The 19,564-nt window shown below is 32.4% G+C and overlaps 1 protein-coding gene across 7 annotated transcripts in view; it reads right to left on the bottom strand.

The window, feature by feature from the left end:
• Window positions 1–19,564, bottom strand: part of dysc (whirlin protein dyschronic) — a 708,896-nt gene that overhangs the window by 23,502 nt on the left and 665,830 nt on the right. For 5 of the 7 annotated variants that reach the window (XM_081745580.1, XM_081745585.1, XM_081745583.1 and 2 more), the window contains one exon: window positions 5,074–5,154. The exons of 1 other annotated variant lie outside the window; for it this stretch is intronic. In XM_081745580.1, the coding sequence (XP_081601706.1) occupies window positions 5,074–5,154 (81 nt within the window). The remainder of the gene's footprint in view (window positions 1–5,073; window positions 5,155–19,564) is intronic. One more of the 7 variants, XM_081745588.1, reaches the window with a different exon arrangement.

Genomic DNA, 19,564 nt, shown 5'->3' with positions numbered 1-19,564 from the left:
GTACCTATACAACAATTTAGTGGAACTATTTTTGGAAAGGACTTGTCTTAGAGTCAGTACAAGTAATTTGAAAGGCTGCGGAAAATATCTATGTTATGGGAACCAATGAGACGACCACGAAATACTGTAAAGCTAGAGAATTAGAAAGTTAGTTGTAAAGTACAATAAAGTTACATAAAGATTTTGTTTTAACCTTTGTGAATAAACTGGTAGAAGTATATTATTTGATCATTTAAGAAATTTAAGTTAACGAAAGTGTAAAGTGACTAATAAATGATTAATGACTAATGACATTATTAAGATATTTTAGCAAAAAATATGTTTCAAAATATTTATAGGTAATTCGTGCTGTATGGAGTCCTATCTTTAATCAAGAAAAGAAGAAGAGGAGTACAAATGAGAACATTATAAATAATAGTTAATTCAATAAATATATTGTAGTAATTGAGTCTGTCGTTTCATATTAAACTAATGTGAATACATCTCAAAATTTAATATGTATATAAAAATCTAGTGAAGCTAGATTTTACTCATGGAAAATTTACTTCGATTATGGACTGTAATCGAAGTAAATTTTAATTTACTATAGTTTTAGATTGTATTTATCTGATTAGTTAGATAACAGTAATAACATATTGAAGTCTCGCTGGAGAATCAAGGAATTGAATTAAAAACTAAAGAGCAAAGAAAGAGTAGTGAGAAGAAACTCTAGCTTTTGTTAATGTAGAAAATATACATTGACTTTTAAAGTGTTTTTCATCTAACATACAACGTTATTATTAAAAAATGTTTAATAAGTTAAGACCGAACATGAAAACGAAAGTGTTTAGATATAAAATAGAAATGTGACGTGAGTAAAATGTATAAGTCAATAAGTGTATAAATGTCAGGTGAATAAATAAACAAATTAGTGTTCTATTAAGTACAAGTGTGTATTTTAGTTGAATATATTACACTCTTAATTCTGCACGCCACAATATTTTTTTTTTTTTTTTTTTAATTCTTTCCATTTTCAGTGTAAAATGTTCATGTAACTTTTAAAGGAAAATCAAGAAATATGACCTAGTAAAGGAGAGTCATTAAGCACTAAGTTAGTATAGTTTGTTTTAAATAAATACATTTGTAGAAGAGTCCAGAAAGTTTGATAAAAATCTCTTAAAACTAGTCTCCAATGTCAAAGGAAAAGTTTTGTTGATAAATTTGTTTATTTACCTATATTTCTTTAATTTTCTTTCTGTAAAAAATGCTTACAACTGAAAAAGTTAGGAAGAACTCCTGTTCTAGAAAACATGTAATCGCTTGACGCATTATAAATAGTGAACCTTAATAAGATAAAATTGAGCGTAACGTCTACCAAATGTTAGAACTTAATCTGTGTATTGATTTAAAGAATGTTTGCTGTATATGTTTGAGGAGATGAGCAATAAAATATGAAGAACTTCATTGAAAGTATATGAAGTTAGAATTTGTTGACTGTAAATACAAAATAGTTTCTCTAGGTGTACGGAATTTATGTTCTTTTTTTAATCAATTTATTCTATCCATTAAGGGTTTTATTATATTCATAATTTGAACGTTTAACATTTGTGTTCACATTTATGACAACTAAGTTTTATTTTGCACTTCATTATGGCATTCTAGCATGTGAAATTTTACTAAGATTCTAAATTATATTTAGTACTATTACGAGTTACAAATGCATATATTTTCAAGGATAAATTAACGTTTCTAAATATATTTTCTCACTTACTGCAGAAGGTTTGTTACACACGCTATTAATGATTGGATTCATATAAAACACCTAACTAAGGTTACATAATACACACACTGTCAATGAAACATTTAAAAAGTACGTATAGTAATTATGAAATAATGATATTTATTATTTAATTCGATTCTTAACTTCCAAATATTACGACTAATTTATGAACAAAATATCAAACATGTAAGGAAAGTGTATTTTCAACGCACAAATTTATTAATTCTACTTTTATAAATATAGATCTAGAGTTAGATAACAAAATTTAGATTTGATAACAATCCGTTCGAGTTTTCATAAATGCACATTCATATTCTTCGAATGGTCTTGTTTCCTCTACAATTACTAACACTATTTTAATTGGCTTACTTTGAGCCTCAAGCAATTTTCACTTTTAATTCAACCCTGCACATTGAATGGTGAGCTAATTTCCACATTCGTAATACATAAAGCGATTTTTAATTTATGACTCGGTTAACATAATAATTTACAATATATGTTCCACTGTAATATTATTATATGTAACTTACTTGAACCATCTTAGATAACCGATGATTTAAATCTATAGAATTAGAGTATTATGATTTAATTCTATGAAATATATATTAAATATGCTTCTGGGCGTTAAATATCGATCCTAGTTTGATCCTAGCCTACGTTAGTAAACTTTATGGTAGACAAATACCGTGTGCATGGGTTTTCTCAGAGTTCTCCCACTTTCTTCATTCCACCACTTCATTTTCTATCATCATCATCATCATCTCTCATAGGCTCGGAGCATAATCGTGGGACGTTAAATTAAAGAAGTTAAATATCGGCATTGATTAACTAAGTTGAACAACGACTCAATTATACAATTCGTATATATAAATTTTTCACTTAATTACGATAACAGGACATGTATTTCCAGTTCTATGCCTTTTATTAATTTTATTAAATGGTATGTTTTAGTTTATCATTTTATCATCTTACAGTCAGTTAGCAACTTTGCTAATATACATTTAAGCAAGCAGATTTTAAAATTATGGTTTCGTTTTTGGTATAGTGCTATACACAACCGACAAGTAACTAAATACTATTACGAAAACTGAAAGAAAGCAATAGCGTTCTCAAGAAAAATTGTGTTCTGTCTACACTCACATTGCATATGTCTTTTACTAGAACCAACGAGACACTATTTTCAACTACAATTCCTGATTTGTAATTATTCTTTTCGGTTTAACTTTGGAAAATTTCTTCTAAGGTTTTGCACACGCTCAGTTACTTCGATTAGAAAAAATAAAAATACAATACATTACGAAATGTTTATAAAAAACATATCGGTTTTTAAGTTTTTTCTTTAAAAAGAAATAGACAAATATTCTTTAATACTTTGATCAAGGTGTAATATGTAACAATTAGCGTAGATACAAAATAATACATTTGTCTTCTGCATCATTTGAACTTTTAAGTGATTAACCACAACAGAAGACAATTTTCACTGACAGTGTGTGTTTAATTCTACTTGACATCTATAACTAGAACACTGAGATGAAAGTGAAAAAAGAGAAAGAATAATATTTAACAGGAAAAGAGAAAGACACAAACACTGGAAAGCCACTACAAATATTTCAAATTCTACTTCTACACAGGCATGCTAGAAGTGAAAATTCTAGTTCGGAAATATGTTAAAGGTAAGGGTTAACTACAATATTGCTACTTTAAGCTTTAAATCTTCAGGATGATATGTGTAATAATGTATGTTACTAATTAGAAGAAACAAATGTATTATCAATAACAAAGTTTCTTGGTATCTTTGTTAAAAATGTGCTGAGTTGATGCAAATTATATAAGAATGTTTAATAACGTAATTCACGTACGCTGAGTTAAACTGAAAAATATGATCATATCACTGTGCAGTTCTAAAGAAAAAGAATAGACGTTTTTCTTGTGATAATTGATATGCAAAATGTGTTTGTGATCTAACACCTTTAAAGGATTTTCAAATGTTAATACAGTTGATGAAGAGCCGGAAAAGTATTTTATAAAACTGAAAATAAAACAATGAACAAATGAAGTGTGTATAAATATGTGCTATGAGAATAGTGGAAATTATATTAGACGAACACGTGCGATGTTTATTTAATTACAAACGAAAAACAGAAGATACTAATTGAACAATCTAGAAAATGCATTTTGAATTCTTAGATGCATTCTTAGATGCTATTTTCGCATTTTGTAAATAATTTGTTCTTATGTAGATGTAAGGTCTGAAGTAGAGTTTTGAAGTTTCATAGCTTTTCTTAGCCTACAAGCACTAAATATATTATGATATGTGTTTGTAGGCCCAACTTTGACTTCATTATATATTTGCTTCACATTGATTTAATATTTATTTAATAATTTCTACAATGTTTTATTTAATCTGTATATTTTTTGTACTTCTTTGAACTATTTTCGTTACGTTTCTGTCTACTATAGTGCATAATTTTAATATTTCTATTTTTTTTATATTTAGTTTTTATAAACTGTGTATCCTCTAAAAAATATATTGAATAACTTATTTTTCAGTTTTTAGAACAAAGGTATTTTCATTTCCGTTTGCTTTTGTACTTTGCTAAAATACCTTTTAATGACATTCGCTTTCATTCAATTTTTTGGCATAAATTTATGATGTTTAATTCAAACCATACTTGCTTATTCTTCAAGATTTATACTAGTGTACTTCAACGATTATACAATACGTATTGTGTAGTAGTATGTTAAGTAACCTAATTCTAAATTTCTTTGCTAAAGATAGCAATTTACTTACTACAAGATAGCAATAAAAGATACTAATTTACTATTACAATGCACTACGAACAGTAATTTCTGCGAAAAAATTAATGAAATATAAAGCACTATTTTTGTTTTCAGAATAATGCATTAATCCATTTCTAATTTTTTATAAAATTGTCCTTTCTTTGCTTCAAATCTTAATAATTCTGGTTGGGAAGAAAAGCAAGATGTCGTATGTGGTTAATCTATGTGAATGTTCTGATTTGTGTGCGTATTAAAAATGCTTAGGTTAAAAAGGTAAAGGGAAAATACTACAATTTTCTAGGATTGCTTGCTTACTAATATCTAATAAGTGCAGTGGGAAAACTATTAGGGGAAGAAAAAATAAATATATTTTAAAATTTAAAATAAGAAGCCTTTTTCCTTCCCCATGATATGAAGTGCAAAAACAAACTCCAACAATTCCATGAGTTACAGGTGACGAAAAATATATATAGTAATGCTTCTCTGATCTCACGTAACTGTTGGGCAGTAAATTCGGAGTGAACTGAACTTACGAGAGGATTTCCCCAGTACCACGACTTCACTTTTTGGGTCAGCCCACCCAGATGTGAGCGGATGCCATCCAGATAACTGCACTGAAAGGAAAGGGAGGTCAGTCTTTTCTTTTTGGTGAAAATTGGAATTAGGAACCATTATTGTTAAGGTTGGTAATAATGAGAGGTTTCTAACAATGTCTAAGCTAAAGTACATGTACATTTACACACAACTGCACATACAAAGCAAAGTACATGAAGATCATATACAGATCATTTTTTTCTATTAAGTTTAAGACTAACAGTTTACACACTCAGAAAGTGGAAAGGAAAGATTAAGATGATAGAGAATATACTTTATAGGACAAACTAATTACGCTAAATTCTTAACAAACTGGTTCTTAATATAGTTTGTCTACTTAGTTCTCTTCCTGATGCTGTAGTAACTAAAAGCTACGGAAATTACTTTCAAATATTACTGAAATTTAAGTATTTCTACATTGTACGTCTTTTACTACACATATGATAAAAATCTAGTTTAACTATTTCTATAGGGAGGAAAATCTAGTGAGTGGTATTACCTCTATAAGAATTACAGAACAAATGCTTTACCTTTTGTATATTTGAAGGAAACTACATTTTAAAAAAATATGTCATGCTTGCAAGTTTATATACCGTAGCTGAGGATGATGTGAGGATAGATCTCGTGAGTGCAGACTTGGTTTTGATTGCTACGACATTACTAAAGTATGTTGCTTGAACAATTCTAATCATAGTTGGAGCCAAAGTTTTGGAAAAAGTAGTACGTGAAGCTTCTGACTCAACTCGAACGTGGTTTAGATTGCATATAAAACCATAGGACTCATCTTATATAACTTGGTGTCTAAAACAGACACACAATCAAAAGACACAAAACTAATATCAAACTAGAAATAAATTATAGTACATATCTCAAAAAGTTTAGAATATATCATTTTGTATTGAAGATTGCATTGCTGACCAAACTGGTTCAGGAACCTACGTGCATTATGAGAAGGAAATTTATACGTGGATTTTAAACGTTTGTCAATCAGATTTAACAATGATGATTAAACGAACATTTAGACGTTCTTGGTATGTGCACTAAACTCTCTGTGATTCTTTCGTGATCACGTGGCTTACTCTTGTGGTTCAGCGTTCGATTCCCGAGTAAGAAACACGAGTAGTGGTTCGGTAACTCACTTAAAGCAGTTGGTCTCATTTCGTATAACCTCGGTACACTAAATGAAGTTAAATTCCAATTAATCAATCATACAGTGATTTGTTTGGTGTTACAGCCCACAAAGGGCTCCGGCCGAAAGAATGGCGTATATTTAAATGGGACATCCATGAACAGAGCATCAGCTCGTTATTTCTAACATTCTCTTGGTAGCACATTTAGTAGGTTCACGTTAGATAGTGGTTGGGAATTGGTAATTACAAAAATGAAATTGGATCAATTCGTTATTCCAATGTGGTTAAAGCATATGTTGGTCAACCTAAAATTTGCCAGTGTTTATCCAACGGTTTTAATTCCATATTCTGGATTACGGTTTCCTCGCTTATAAAATACGTTGGCTGAAAGTAGGTAAAAAAGAAGTAGGAAACTCGATTTACATAGAATATTCTTAGAAACACAATGAACATTAATCTAGCCTTTAACAATTTAATTTTTCTGTCACGTAGCTCTTATTTATCTTGGATGGGAAACAATTTGCTGGATTACTTGTAATTATCCTCCAGTTTTAAAGCGAAAAACAAAAAATATGAACTCTTCTAATGATTTATTATCTATTTAGGTTACATGTATTAAGTGTCGGAAGAGATTCAACATTCGGTCGGAAAGGTTTTAGCTATTTGTAGACTAACTAGAAATTCGTTACAATTTCGAATTTTTATCTTTACTTTTTGTAAATAAGCACTGTCGTTAGTTTTAACTAAACTTTTATTTTCTATATTGAGAGAAAGGATGAGAAAATAATATTAGAAATCACAAGATTAGAAATACTTATAACATATAATAATATAATATTAGAAATCACAATTAGATTTCATTGACAACATATACATGTAATTGGATTCTACATGTAACAATTGATGCAAAAGGAACTTCGTCCTATTCTTCACCACTGGAAGTGAGGAAAATCTTTCAAATTTGCTACCTTTTAATTTTGCCTTCCATAGGCACTTGTGCCCGTTGCTGTCTGATTTGCCTTCACTTTTATTTTGACAAATGTTGGACGATTAGTAATAGTAATAGTAATAGTATTAGCAATAGTAGTAGTAGTAATAGTGGTACTACTACTACTACTACTACTACTACTACTACTACTACTACTACTACTACTACTACTACTACTACTACTACTACTACTACTACTACTACTAATAATAATAATAATAATAATAATAATAATAATAATAATAATAAACTGTAATTCATCTTCCGAGCATCAGTGAGCCTGGTTTCCTGTTAAAGCTAAGCAAACTGATATAACAGGTTAATGAATAAGATTCTATCTGAACGGAAACCTCCGTCATAAAATTGGTAAAAGTATGTAACGTAACTTAACGTAAAGCCCCGAAGGATTCAACATTTGATCAATCAATTTTAAAATGTGATTCTTCTTTAAATTTCAGATTTTTAAAAATTCTCATTGTAGTATTCATGTAAAAAAAAAAAAAAAAAAAAAAAAAAAGTGAAACATAACGAGGAGCTTTGATTCCAAACGTAAAGTGAAGCCAAATTTTGTATTACTATGTACTATCATATTTCAAACAGCCAGAACAGAGGTAACCAGAACACTATCACACAGGGAGCTGAAATCACGTTTTGCGGTGCTAACTTGAGCTTACCTTACATTCATTACCTAACAACAAACAACCGAAAGTTTGAAGGGGGCTGTGCCCCTTGGCAACCCCGTACTTACGGATTTGACTTCAAATTATGAACCTCATACACAAAAATGAAAAATATTATGACTTTTATATCTAAAAAGAAGAAGGAGAAGAAGAAGAAGATTAGTGAATTTTCATATAGGCAGAGCATTCTCTTGCGGTTGGAATGTGTTTTGTTTTTCGTTACGCTTCTCCCACATTGTTTTAAATCGTGAATGGTGTAAAGGCAAAAAGAAAAGTATCAGAAATTTAGAAAGTAAATTATATAGTATATGCAAAATCTTACAAAATAACTAACAAATAGTTCCAGGTCTTTTCTCGTAGCGCAGATATACGTTTATGTAAATGCAGTTTATGACTCAAATTATTCAAACAGTCAAATTGTTGCAGCAAATGAATGATCTTGAAAACAACTTTCAAGGTAATTTGTTTAATAATATTTTAAAATGCTAAGCAAGACACTTTTCAAAAGTTCATTGCCATTTGCTTTTTTTTTTTTTTTTTTTTTTTTTTTTTTTTTTTTTTTTAATGAATAGTCTCTTGCCATTTTCCTTTTATCAAAGTGTAAAACAAAATCGCTTGTGTTTTTGGTGCGCGTAGTTTCGGGTTCGAGGTACAGATTATTTTATTTTTTTATGATTACTATTTTTTATATCCATCCAGTATCGTGAGGTAGTTGGAGAGATACTTTAAAATTAAGTTGTAAATGGACTTCGGTCAACAAACAAGCAACAACGAAGATGGGATTTCGCAATGTACTGACCCATACACGTTTCAACACGAAATCGCTGGCTTGTCACTATAAGCCATTTGTGACTTTGTGCCCAGGAGCGGACTAAGGGCCGGGCAACCCAGGCGACTTTAAGAGGCACCACAGTCATGGGGTACCAAAACGAGTCTCAAAAAGTAAATTTTATAGCGTGTTTTCTATGACTTTTTGGTTTATATTCTTGTAAAGTAGCGTCAATTACAGCATCTTTTTCCATTCCACCATGGAAGAAGAGAGTTTCATAGTACTAGGGAGGATGTAGAAAATATCGACAAGTGAAGACATGGCATGTAGAAGAAAGAGTGGAAGGGGAGTTGGTATTGTTTATAGCGGGCCATAGGCTAGGACTTGCTTTTAACATAGATATACTATAATCCCGTTACGAGACCAATAAAGCTATCTACTTGATATTTCCTCAGTTTGAAATAAGTTTGTTCGCCTAGTAATTCACGAACTGTTACCACTTTAGTTCATAACACTTTCTACGTTCTAGATCAGCGTTATTCAAACTGATCTGTGAAAGAAGAGGTTTTCTAGGTCTGTCCTTGTGATTCATTAGATTAAACACTAGTCCAAAATAGACAGAAAAAATAAAATTGAAGTAAATTGCATATCACACACTAGAGAACCTCAAACAAGTATAGATTATACAAATAGCATATTTCACTGCGAATAATACTAATGTTATCTTGTTCGTTATAATAATAATAATAATAATAATAATAATAATAATAATAATAATAATAATAATAATAATAATAATAATAATAATAATAATAATAATAATATAATTAGGGCATACATGACACTACATGACAGTAGTAAAAGCAGATGGTCTGCGTACCTCAAGATGTTTGACACTGAATAAAATAGGGGAAATACAGGAACTCGAATGAAAGGAGAGGAACATTTTGAGGAAAATTCTAAATCCACAAAATGCTGGTGGAAGTTGTAAGAAAAGAAAGAACGGGAACCTCTACAGGTTCACGGAAAGGATCACTCACATAATACGCAAGCGAAGGTTGAAATTATACGGATATCTAATGAAAATGAGTGAGAAATCGATTGACGAAGATTTTTCAAGTACATCACAGGACTAAAAGCCACAACAAAATGGGTAAAAGAGGTCAAAAAAAGAGTAGTGCAGAGTGTACTTACAGCAGATGTAATTCATAATAGGAGGAAGTTTACAAACCGAGTTGAGAACATCAAGACATTCGAGGAGAAACCATCTAAACAGAGGCTCGGAACTAGTAATTTCCGAGGAGCAGAGAAAGTTCAGAATGAACAGATTCTGGGAAGATAAAAGGAAGAGATTTATCAGAAAGTTCTAGGTTCCACGCGGTCCACAGCTTGCCAAATTCGTAAACAAAATAATAATAATTGTGCCATCATTGATTGCCTCAAATTGCGAAGTTTGCATCTATTACGGTTCTCATCTAACCGCTTTGTCTTTACATACAGCAGTTATCTTATTTAATATTTTCATCAATTATAATCCCTTCATTCTCTTTAATATCTTCATCCTCCCTTTTGTCCTTTTCACCATATTTCCTATCTTATCCCTCACAAGACAACTTCTTTTTAAACAATGTTTTATTTTCCTTTTTTAAATTACATCTAACATTCTTTTTTCTGCCTTAATACTTCCTCAGTTGATTTGTGTTCCATATTTCCATCCAACTATTTTCCCATTCTTCTTTATCCCCACATTTAGATGTCCTTTAGCACCGCTTTTGCGAGGTCCATGTTTCTACGCGGTGGTGTAGGATAGTTCACATGAGACACTTAAGTGTTTTGTTCAACATTTTCATTCGCAGATCCACAAAATATAGTTTACTTCTTCCTAAAGTATTTATCATTCCTTCTCTTTGTTTTTATTTCACATGCACACCTCATGTCTTCATTACCTACCAAGAGGAAATGTAATAATGAAAGATCAACGTGTTTGGGTGACTATACAAAGCAAAGACGTCCAAACGCGTGGGGCCAGTGCTTGCTGTCAACCGGACTCGGGATAAATAATTGATCGCGAATTCAAGTGTGCGTGGGTTCGAATGAAGTTAGTAAGCGAAAGCCTAAGTTACTCCGAACATTTAATGAGGTTAGTGAGCGCGAGCCCCAACGATAGTTGCATACGAGATGAGAAATGTCACTAGTCTCGTGGGTAACACAAGTCAAATACTGTGGTAGTGTTATATAATTCATAGTATAGAAACTATAAATTGAAAAAGTGATTGCATGAACACAATGAAGAGAATTTATCTACTTTTAGAGATACGCAAGTCTTCACACAATGTACTCCAATAGTCAACATGGTTGTTTAAATATTATTATATTACATTCTGGATCTCTCGTCACATGAAAGGAATCTGATGGCTTCTAGATGAAATTAAGAAAACAGGGCAAAAATTTTATAAATACATTTTACAAAGCGAGACGAGAAAAGCTTTTCGAGAGTCGAAACGAGACAAGACTTCTATAAGATTTACGAGACGAGACAAAGAAACCTTATTTCTTGCTTTATCTTGTTTTTTTTTTTTTTGGGGGGGGGGGAGAGTAACACTACTCAACGAAGTTAGTAAACACGAGCATAGAGTTTATTGAGCCCAATGTAAAATGGCCATCTTTGGTGGAAACTGGAAGGTTGGCACTGTGATGGTGGGGAAAAATATTCTGTTTCTAGGGTGTACTAACAAAACTATAAACCCCCAAAAGTACAATTTTCATACTATATACTTTGGTACTACACACTATTAGTTCTCTAATTTTCAGTTGTAGGGAATGTTAAGGAGGGGGAGCTCTATTGCTCACAAACGGTATGATATTGTTGAATTAATCATAATTCGTATTTATTACTTTGCTTTGAATCCTTGTCTGATCTAAATTGTTAACTCTATAGAGCCAATGAGCGGGTGAGGAGAATAGTGGATCTCAACTGTTGCTATTTCTGTATTGGTATTCTTACAGAAAAAAAAGTTTGCACATATTGTAGTAATTTTGTTATAGGAACGTTTATAGATACATATCTTACTTACTTATGTTGTAAATTGCTTTATGATTTGACGGTAAATAACATTTCAGGAACTAGGAACAAGTAATTGGTACGTTTTTTTTTCTTTCCATGACATTAGTATGTGTACTACACTTCTCTTTCTCAAATACCTAAATCAGAACATCCAACATTTCAAGGAATTATTTTTCCCCTGAGAAACCGGAAATGCAGTACTTCAGGGTTGTCATGAAGCAGAACAATATCAGAAGATCAAGACACTGTGAAATTTATGACAGAAAAATAATGAACATAATGTGCAGATATTTTCCTTTTTAAAATCTCTTTCTTAGTGTTAATTAAGTTATATTTTTAAATTGTTTTACTTTTATGATCTTCATTGCCTGATAATCTGCTGTGTATGATGTCTTAATTTCAAAACGTATTAGATTTAGGAAAATTGAATAATTTATGAAATGTGTTGCCAGTAGCTGTTATCATATTATGTTCATTTTTAAACTATTTAGAATCTGAACTCAAACAGTTCGATTCCAGGCGGGAGCTCATGTGGTTCGGATTCCACGTTAATCAGTAGGTCCAAGTCTCATATAGCCTCGCTGCTGAACGGGACGTTAAACCCAAAATGAACTCAACTCAACTGAACTCAAATATGTTATGAGGGGCACAGTGACTTGATGGTATAGTGCTTACCTCTGATATGCGTGGAGTTCCTGGTTCAGTCCCCGGCCAAGTAAGTTTGGGTAGACATGTCGTGTCCAGGGATACTCCCATTTCCTCCCACTTTCTCATTCCATCAATTCTTTCATCATCATTCATTTGCTTTAATCATCGTCTCCTTTAGCCAGAATGACATAATCAAGGGACGTTCAACTGAAAGATTTACTTTCAAACACGTTATGTTACGAAGCGTACGAAACTATATGTCGAAAATTACACATTTGAAGTCGATTTAGAATTTGTTTTTCTTTCTTTCTTTTATATTATCAGAAGATTGGTAATACTTTTATGACACCTAATACTAATCTTTAAAAAAATATCAAAAGATTGTTTTAAATAAATGTAATTAATGCTATTTGCAATATATATATATATATATATATATATATATATATATATATATATATATATATTAAAATAAAAAAAAATTAATCGATTATGCAATGTAAGCTAAAGAAGACGAATGCTTGATACAAATGAACGAATAAAATTGGTGGAATGAATGAAATTGGGAGAATCCCGAGAGGATCCACAGACACGGCATTGTTCACTGCAGATTCAACAATAGGGCCTAAGATAATTAAAAAGAAGGACTCTTCGATCGAGAGCCGAATGCTCTACCACTGAGGAAGTGTATGATCTCTCTCACACACTAATCGAAACATTTCAATTTAACAAATTCGTGAGCACAGTTGTGGTAACTATCGTGCAAGCATTCGAGCAAAGGACAAAAAATGATGAAAGTAGAAAAAATTAGTTCTCCATATTATAATGAATAGGATCTGAAATTATTCAAAACAAATTTTATTACGCAAAAAAAGAAAAAGGAAGAAACAAGTGTATGATATGAAACTGGGATCAAAAAAAAAAAAAATGAAGTTTAGTAGTTGCCCACAGAACAAGAATTAAGGTTTTTCTCGTTTTGTCTCGTAATTTGTGTAGATGCCTCGTCTTGATTGTCGAAGGATTCTTTCACGTCTTATCTCGATTTGTAAATTTATGAACAAAATCTATGTCCTGATTTTCCCCTTTAATTTTATCTAGTAGTATTCAAAATCCTTCCGCTTCATGAGTGGTCCAGGAGGACGTGATATAACAACATTTAAATGATATTTATTGTTGGAGAATATTGTGTAATGACATGCGTGGTTTTAAACGTTAATAAATGTTTTTTTATTGTGTACGTACAGTCAGTCATTATATCAATTGATAGTGTTTCCTTTAAAACTACGACTCATTTGACACTAAAACAGTACTTGAGATCCAACACTTGAGTGAACTAATGTTGCCCATGAAACGCATGAAATTTATCGTCTGTCTCGAATTTAAAACGATACCGGTATTTCTGATCTTGCTTTCGAGACAGGGGCGTCATTTAGGGGGGCAGGGAGGGGCATTTGCACCCCCTGAGTTTGAGATGTATATAGATTTTATCAATAGAATAGTAGTAAATCAGTGAAAAACGCGAAATTTTACTTATATCAAGGGATCTTGCCACCCCCCAAGCAAAATCTGAAATGACGCTCCTGTTTCGAGACGAGAATCGTTACAAGACGAGAGATTTCTCGTCTCATATGCAACATTATAGTTTAGTGTTCCTTTCTGAAGCATGTCACAACGAACATTCCATGAGGGAGAGGAAACACCCATTTTTTATATTAAAGCAGCAAACAGTAGATAAAACTTTTCCTTTCGAACTACAAAGATAACAGCAGTTATCACCATACGTTTTAAGCTTCTTTTCTATTTTCATTTATTCTCTTAAAAAAATAGTATTTTGTAGAAAATCTCGAAAATTGACAGTACTTGGACCAATCAAGTACTTTTAAATTTAATTCTTTCACTCTGATGAGAAAACGCAAAATTTCACTCAGAATGTTATGTATAAGCTTATATTATGATTTTTTTTTAATGAAGTCTTGCAATTTTATCCCCCACGGTTATACGCTGTAGACTAAAAGAGACGTGTGGTTAATGAAAAGGAATTGCTGAAATGCGAATGTAGGAGGAAACGGGAGAACCCCGATAAAATCCACGAAAACGATAGGTCCACCACAAAGTCACTTGGCCTAGAATTGAACCAGGGACCCCTAGTATTAAAGGCGTGAGTGATCTGCCACTGTGCCATCGTGCTCCTTGTAAGTCCATTTGTTTGACTTTCCGTTTATTTGGGTATAACTAGTGAAGATAAAAATAAAATCAAAGCAGAAATAAGAATAAACTCAACAATAATATAGTAATAAATTCGGAACTGTGTGCATTCAGCAAGGGAGATGAGAGCAAGTTTAAATATTTTATGATTGGTTGCTTTAATTATTTTAAGATGTCGGCATGGTTTTCTTTTTAAAAGATATTTTTTGTGCTTCAATAAGCACACAACAGGCGAACAGGGGGAAGAAAGCCGTTTGGGGGTCGGGCGCCTATTTGCCCCCCTCCCGTAGTTACATCCCCAGACTGTACCGGTCAACGCATCCAGCGACAGCCTCAATGTACGTTTCAGTGCTACACAGTCACTATTTTATAGAAACTTATAGGCTTGCACTATTTAATTTATATTATTAGTAATAAAAACTAAAAAAAAAAAAAAATTGTTGTGATGTGGTGGGCGTTCACGAAAGTGAGTTGTCAGTTTAAAAAGTTTGGGAACCACTGGTCTATCTCCGCTATGTTGGCATTAAAATCGCTTTCGTAACTTGTCGCGTCGGCTTCCTCCTTTCCTTACTTGTCTATGCTTCCAGTTGATTCTGCCGATCTTCGCTATGCTAGTGTTTTGTGAACATATTTAAATAATAAATGCTTAAACCTATGTAGGCACACCATGATACTGTTTCTCATTATTGTGCGTATTATACTTTTTCAGCATTTCAGCAATTTTGGGCTTTGTGCAGAGTCATTTTGACGTATGATTAGCGTCATACTAAAGGCCTGTCTACTGTAGGAAACATATGTTAGTCGAATTCATTAGTATGGCACTAAAAACGTCTCTGCATAAGACCCTTACCGCCTTATGCAGAGTCGTTTTGACGTCTGATTAGCATTATACTAAAGGACTGACTACTGCAAGAAACATATGTTAATCAAACTCGTTAGTATGACACTAATAATGCGTAATTTTGATTCTGCATAAGGCCCTTAATGTTTTTATTTAATTATTTAGGCAGGTCGAAGTGTGTCCACGTTTTGGTATTTCAGAATAGGTAACTCTAATGGGTTGTCCAAACACATTAGGAGTAATAGAGGTAAGAGAGAACTATTCGTCCTTCCATGAATTCCCCTAATGTGTTTGGACAATTTTGAAAAAAAAAGGCGAGGCTGATCTTTTCCCCATATAAATTGTGGATAACATTACCAATTTTTCACGAAATACGGAAGTTAGCATCACGCCATAGTCGAACTCTTAGTACGACGTTAATCAGACTTGAAAACGTTTCTGAATACGGCTGTAACTATCTCAACCTCCCTACCATTGTCCAATCTTGCAGGAATTCACATTTTACTAGCAGATTTTGAATTTACTCGTCCAAATTTGGCAGAGTACATGTTATCCCTAGAGTAGACGATTTATTCGGAGTAACCACGCAAAGTACCTATTCAGAGTAACAGATTAATCTAGTTTTGGGAAATTTGTCTCATAGGGGTATTAAATTTCACTCTACTTAAATCTGAAGGTATATTTGATTAGGATGATTATTTTGTACTCTATTTCCCTACTTTTCTCTTTCCTCCATTTTTCTTTTAACCCCTTGACCAGTTTTTCTTGTTCTTGACCAAAATTTTTAGGCGTGACATGCCCCCCAAAGGCTATGTCCCTACTACCAACCACTGACCCATTTTGCTCCCAATTATATTATGGAAATACTAGCAGGAATCCTGGTTATTAGAGTTGATTTTGAGTTTAACATTCCTTTCAGCAGCGAGGCTATATGAGACGGGACCTACTAATTAGCGTAGAATCCGAACCACATGAACTACCGCTGGGAAACGAACCCGGATCCTGGTTATTAGAACAATTTCCTTGGATATCCAAACGCTACCCTAAGGAACATGGGTAAAAATAAGGGGAAACGCCCACTTCCAAAAATATCTATGGCACCCCACCGCTTCTTAAAAAATTACAATGGGCGAAGATATGCACGGGGACGGAGTGACGTCATGCGTTTCCCTAACTTTTCAGATTCACTTTTACCCCTGCTAAGAAATAAAATGAAAATAAAATCTTTGAGTTTTAAATCCCACGGTTATGCCGGTTAGGCTAAAGGAGACGGTGATTATGAGAAATGAATGAAATGGTGGAATGAAGAAAGTGGGAGAACCCCGAGAAAACCCACGCACACGGTGATTGTCCACCACAAAGTTCACTTGGCAGGAGCAGGGTTTGAACCCGGAATCCCATGCACCAGAGGTGAACGCTCTACCACTGAGCCATCACGGCCCTAAGAAATAAAATGAGTTCAACATTATAGGTCTGCATTGCACAAAGTAGACATAATGTAAGTTACTGTTTAAAATTCATAAATTCAAATGTATTATTTAGTTTTAAATAAATAGGCCTACGTATACGTACAATATGCGACTACATATTGTCTTCATGGCATTTGTTATTCATGAAGGATTACTTGTTTAATCATTTCATTATACAAGCAGCAGTGTGCAACGGTGACATGTTTTGTTGAATCTTACTATGTGCATTGTACTTAAAAATAAATAATAATAAGAATAAAAAAGATGATATAGCTCGAAGAGTTGTTTAGCATTCTATTGCAGTAAACGCCTGCTTAAAAAAAAAAAAAAAAAAAATCTTGTGACGAATATCTAATGTACAAAGTGCCTGTTAACCTCCTTTCTCTTTATTTCCATTTTCTGTGGCTGCTCTCAGAATAACAACTTACAAGGGCATTCTTCCTCTGCTAATTGAAAGAATGGGTCTGTTACCTCAAGAAATAATAAAAAAATTGAAATCTGACAATAAACAACGGAATGGGGTTTCCAGTCTTCTTTCTCACTGACATTTTTTTTTAAAGGAAAGGGAAGGAGAGAGAAAAGGTGTTGAGTTTTGCACATATTGGAGAAAGTAACGTGGCTGAATTACCAAAGGTACTGTAATAAGAAATATAACATTAATAATAAGAAGAAAAATCAGAAATAATTGCATCGAATTGAGAAAAAGTCCAAGTTCTTTTAATTTTGCTGGTAGAAAATAGCTATTACTGAAAGAAGTGGCTCACAATCAATTAAAAAGGATGTATAGCATATGGCGCTACATTAGTGGTTCTCAACCTTTTCTTCCTTACGGTGCACTATCCTTTGTAGTAACAAACTACTTTAAAGGTGTTAAGTAACTGTGCCATCTTTGTTTCTTTTTAAGCCGATTGATTTATATGGACAATTATTATTAAGTTTTCTTTGAAATTACCTGGAAGTTTTAATGAGTTTTTTTTTTTTTTTTTTACTGATTTCGTCTTAAAATCTAGTTAAATGTCCCTGTTTTTCTTTTTTTTTTTTCAAAATGAACTTGCATTGTATATATATATATGTAACATAATTTATATAAAATTTGATGATTAAATATTGGAATTATATGTAGCAAAATGTAATTTTCACGAATTAAGTGACACATAAATAGATTCAGGGCCTTGTCTAGGCAATTTGCCGCCCCGTGCAATGACATCATTTGCCGCCCACTCTTTCTCTAGAAAGAATAAATTTTAAAAGCCACGATTTTAAGTACGCTACACGACCATGAACAATGAAGGGGAGGCAACGTGCACTCGTACTCAGGAAGGCCTAAACACTACAAATACAATCTAGTTGTGTCTGTTTTGTTCTTTAAATAATAATCTATTATGTTAGTGAAAGATAAAGCAAACGCATCTGCACATGAAAGATGGCAATCGCCGAAAGCCCAGAAATCTAAATCCTCACCTTACCTTACCTTTCTTTAGAATTCAACAGTCAAGCTCCAGTCTCAATACATCAGTTTGCGATTCCAGTGCAACTAGCTCTTTCATCATGATTTTTCTTCTACAAGTTATTTTTCTTTTAAAAAACTTTGTTTACACTTTCAACGACAAGGAACTTATTTGTGACAAAGACAAGACTAGTTTTCATATCAAAACTGTGATAACTAATTAAATGGAACAGGTGTTTGCTGTTGTTCGAGAATTGAGTTATTGTATTTGACAACAAGTAAGCAATCCATGCTGGGATTTGTTTGACCATTTGCTTTAGCACTGTCCATATGACTTTAAACTAATGCGACCTAAACATTATTTATGAATGTAGTATTCAACTATAAAAGCAACTTAGTAAATGTAACTATCATCATTATGAAGTCTGTTTCCAACAAGAAATATTTGTTTTAAATACTAAAATTAAGACAGATTTTGCGGCTCCGTGCAAATGCATGTGTTGCACATATTATAGATCCAACCCTGAATAGATTTAAAGAAATGACTTAAATAAAACCATTAAGACTCCATTTCATTTAAGAGAAAACAGAAAAATAGTTCCTCGTATAAATTAATAGGTTATAAACCATGAGGGCACAGACATTGAATATTGTTAATCTTTCCCATTAATATTGAACGATAATTATCTTATTATGAAAAGAATTTCCTAATGTGTACTTGTGAGTAGAAAATGCAATATTTTGATTACTGTTTCAGCGGCATCTGTCGTCCTTATCACCACGTATTTTAAATTAATTCGCGGGACATCACTTGGATCTTGCAGAAATGTGGATATAAAGTACAAACTGGATTGAGTTGGCTAAGGACACAAGTTGATGGAGTCATGAACGTGGTATTGAACCTGCGGGTTTCATAGGCAATAGAGATAGTTCAGTTAGAGACATTACCACCACAAAATCATAAAGCATGCACAGAAGTCGAACAGCAAACTCATCTGTCTTTAAGAATAAATAAAATGAAAACGACAAAGAAGAAGAACATAATTTAAATGCTACAGTATAAAAAATGAGAGCGATCAATTTTCTTAATGCTATTTGACATCATTATGCAAGCATTAAGAATTTGATATATGTTCATATACAATTTAGAAAAGAAACTATTCAGCGAAAATATCTTCTGAATAGTATA

The sequence above is a fragment of the Thermobia domestica genome, chromosome 2 (assembly GCF_964235325.1).
Source record: "Thermobia domestica chromosome 2, izTheDome1.hap1.1, whole genome shotgun sequence".
Lineage (NCBI taxonomy): Eukaryota > Metazoa > Arthropoda > Insecta > Zygentoma > Lepismatidae > Thermobia > Thermobia domestica.
Note: the sequence above shows the minus strand (reverse complement) of the source record. Positions and strands in the feature narration are given on the sequence as shown.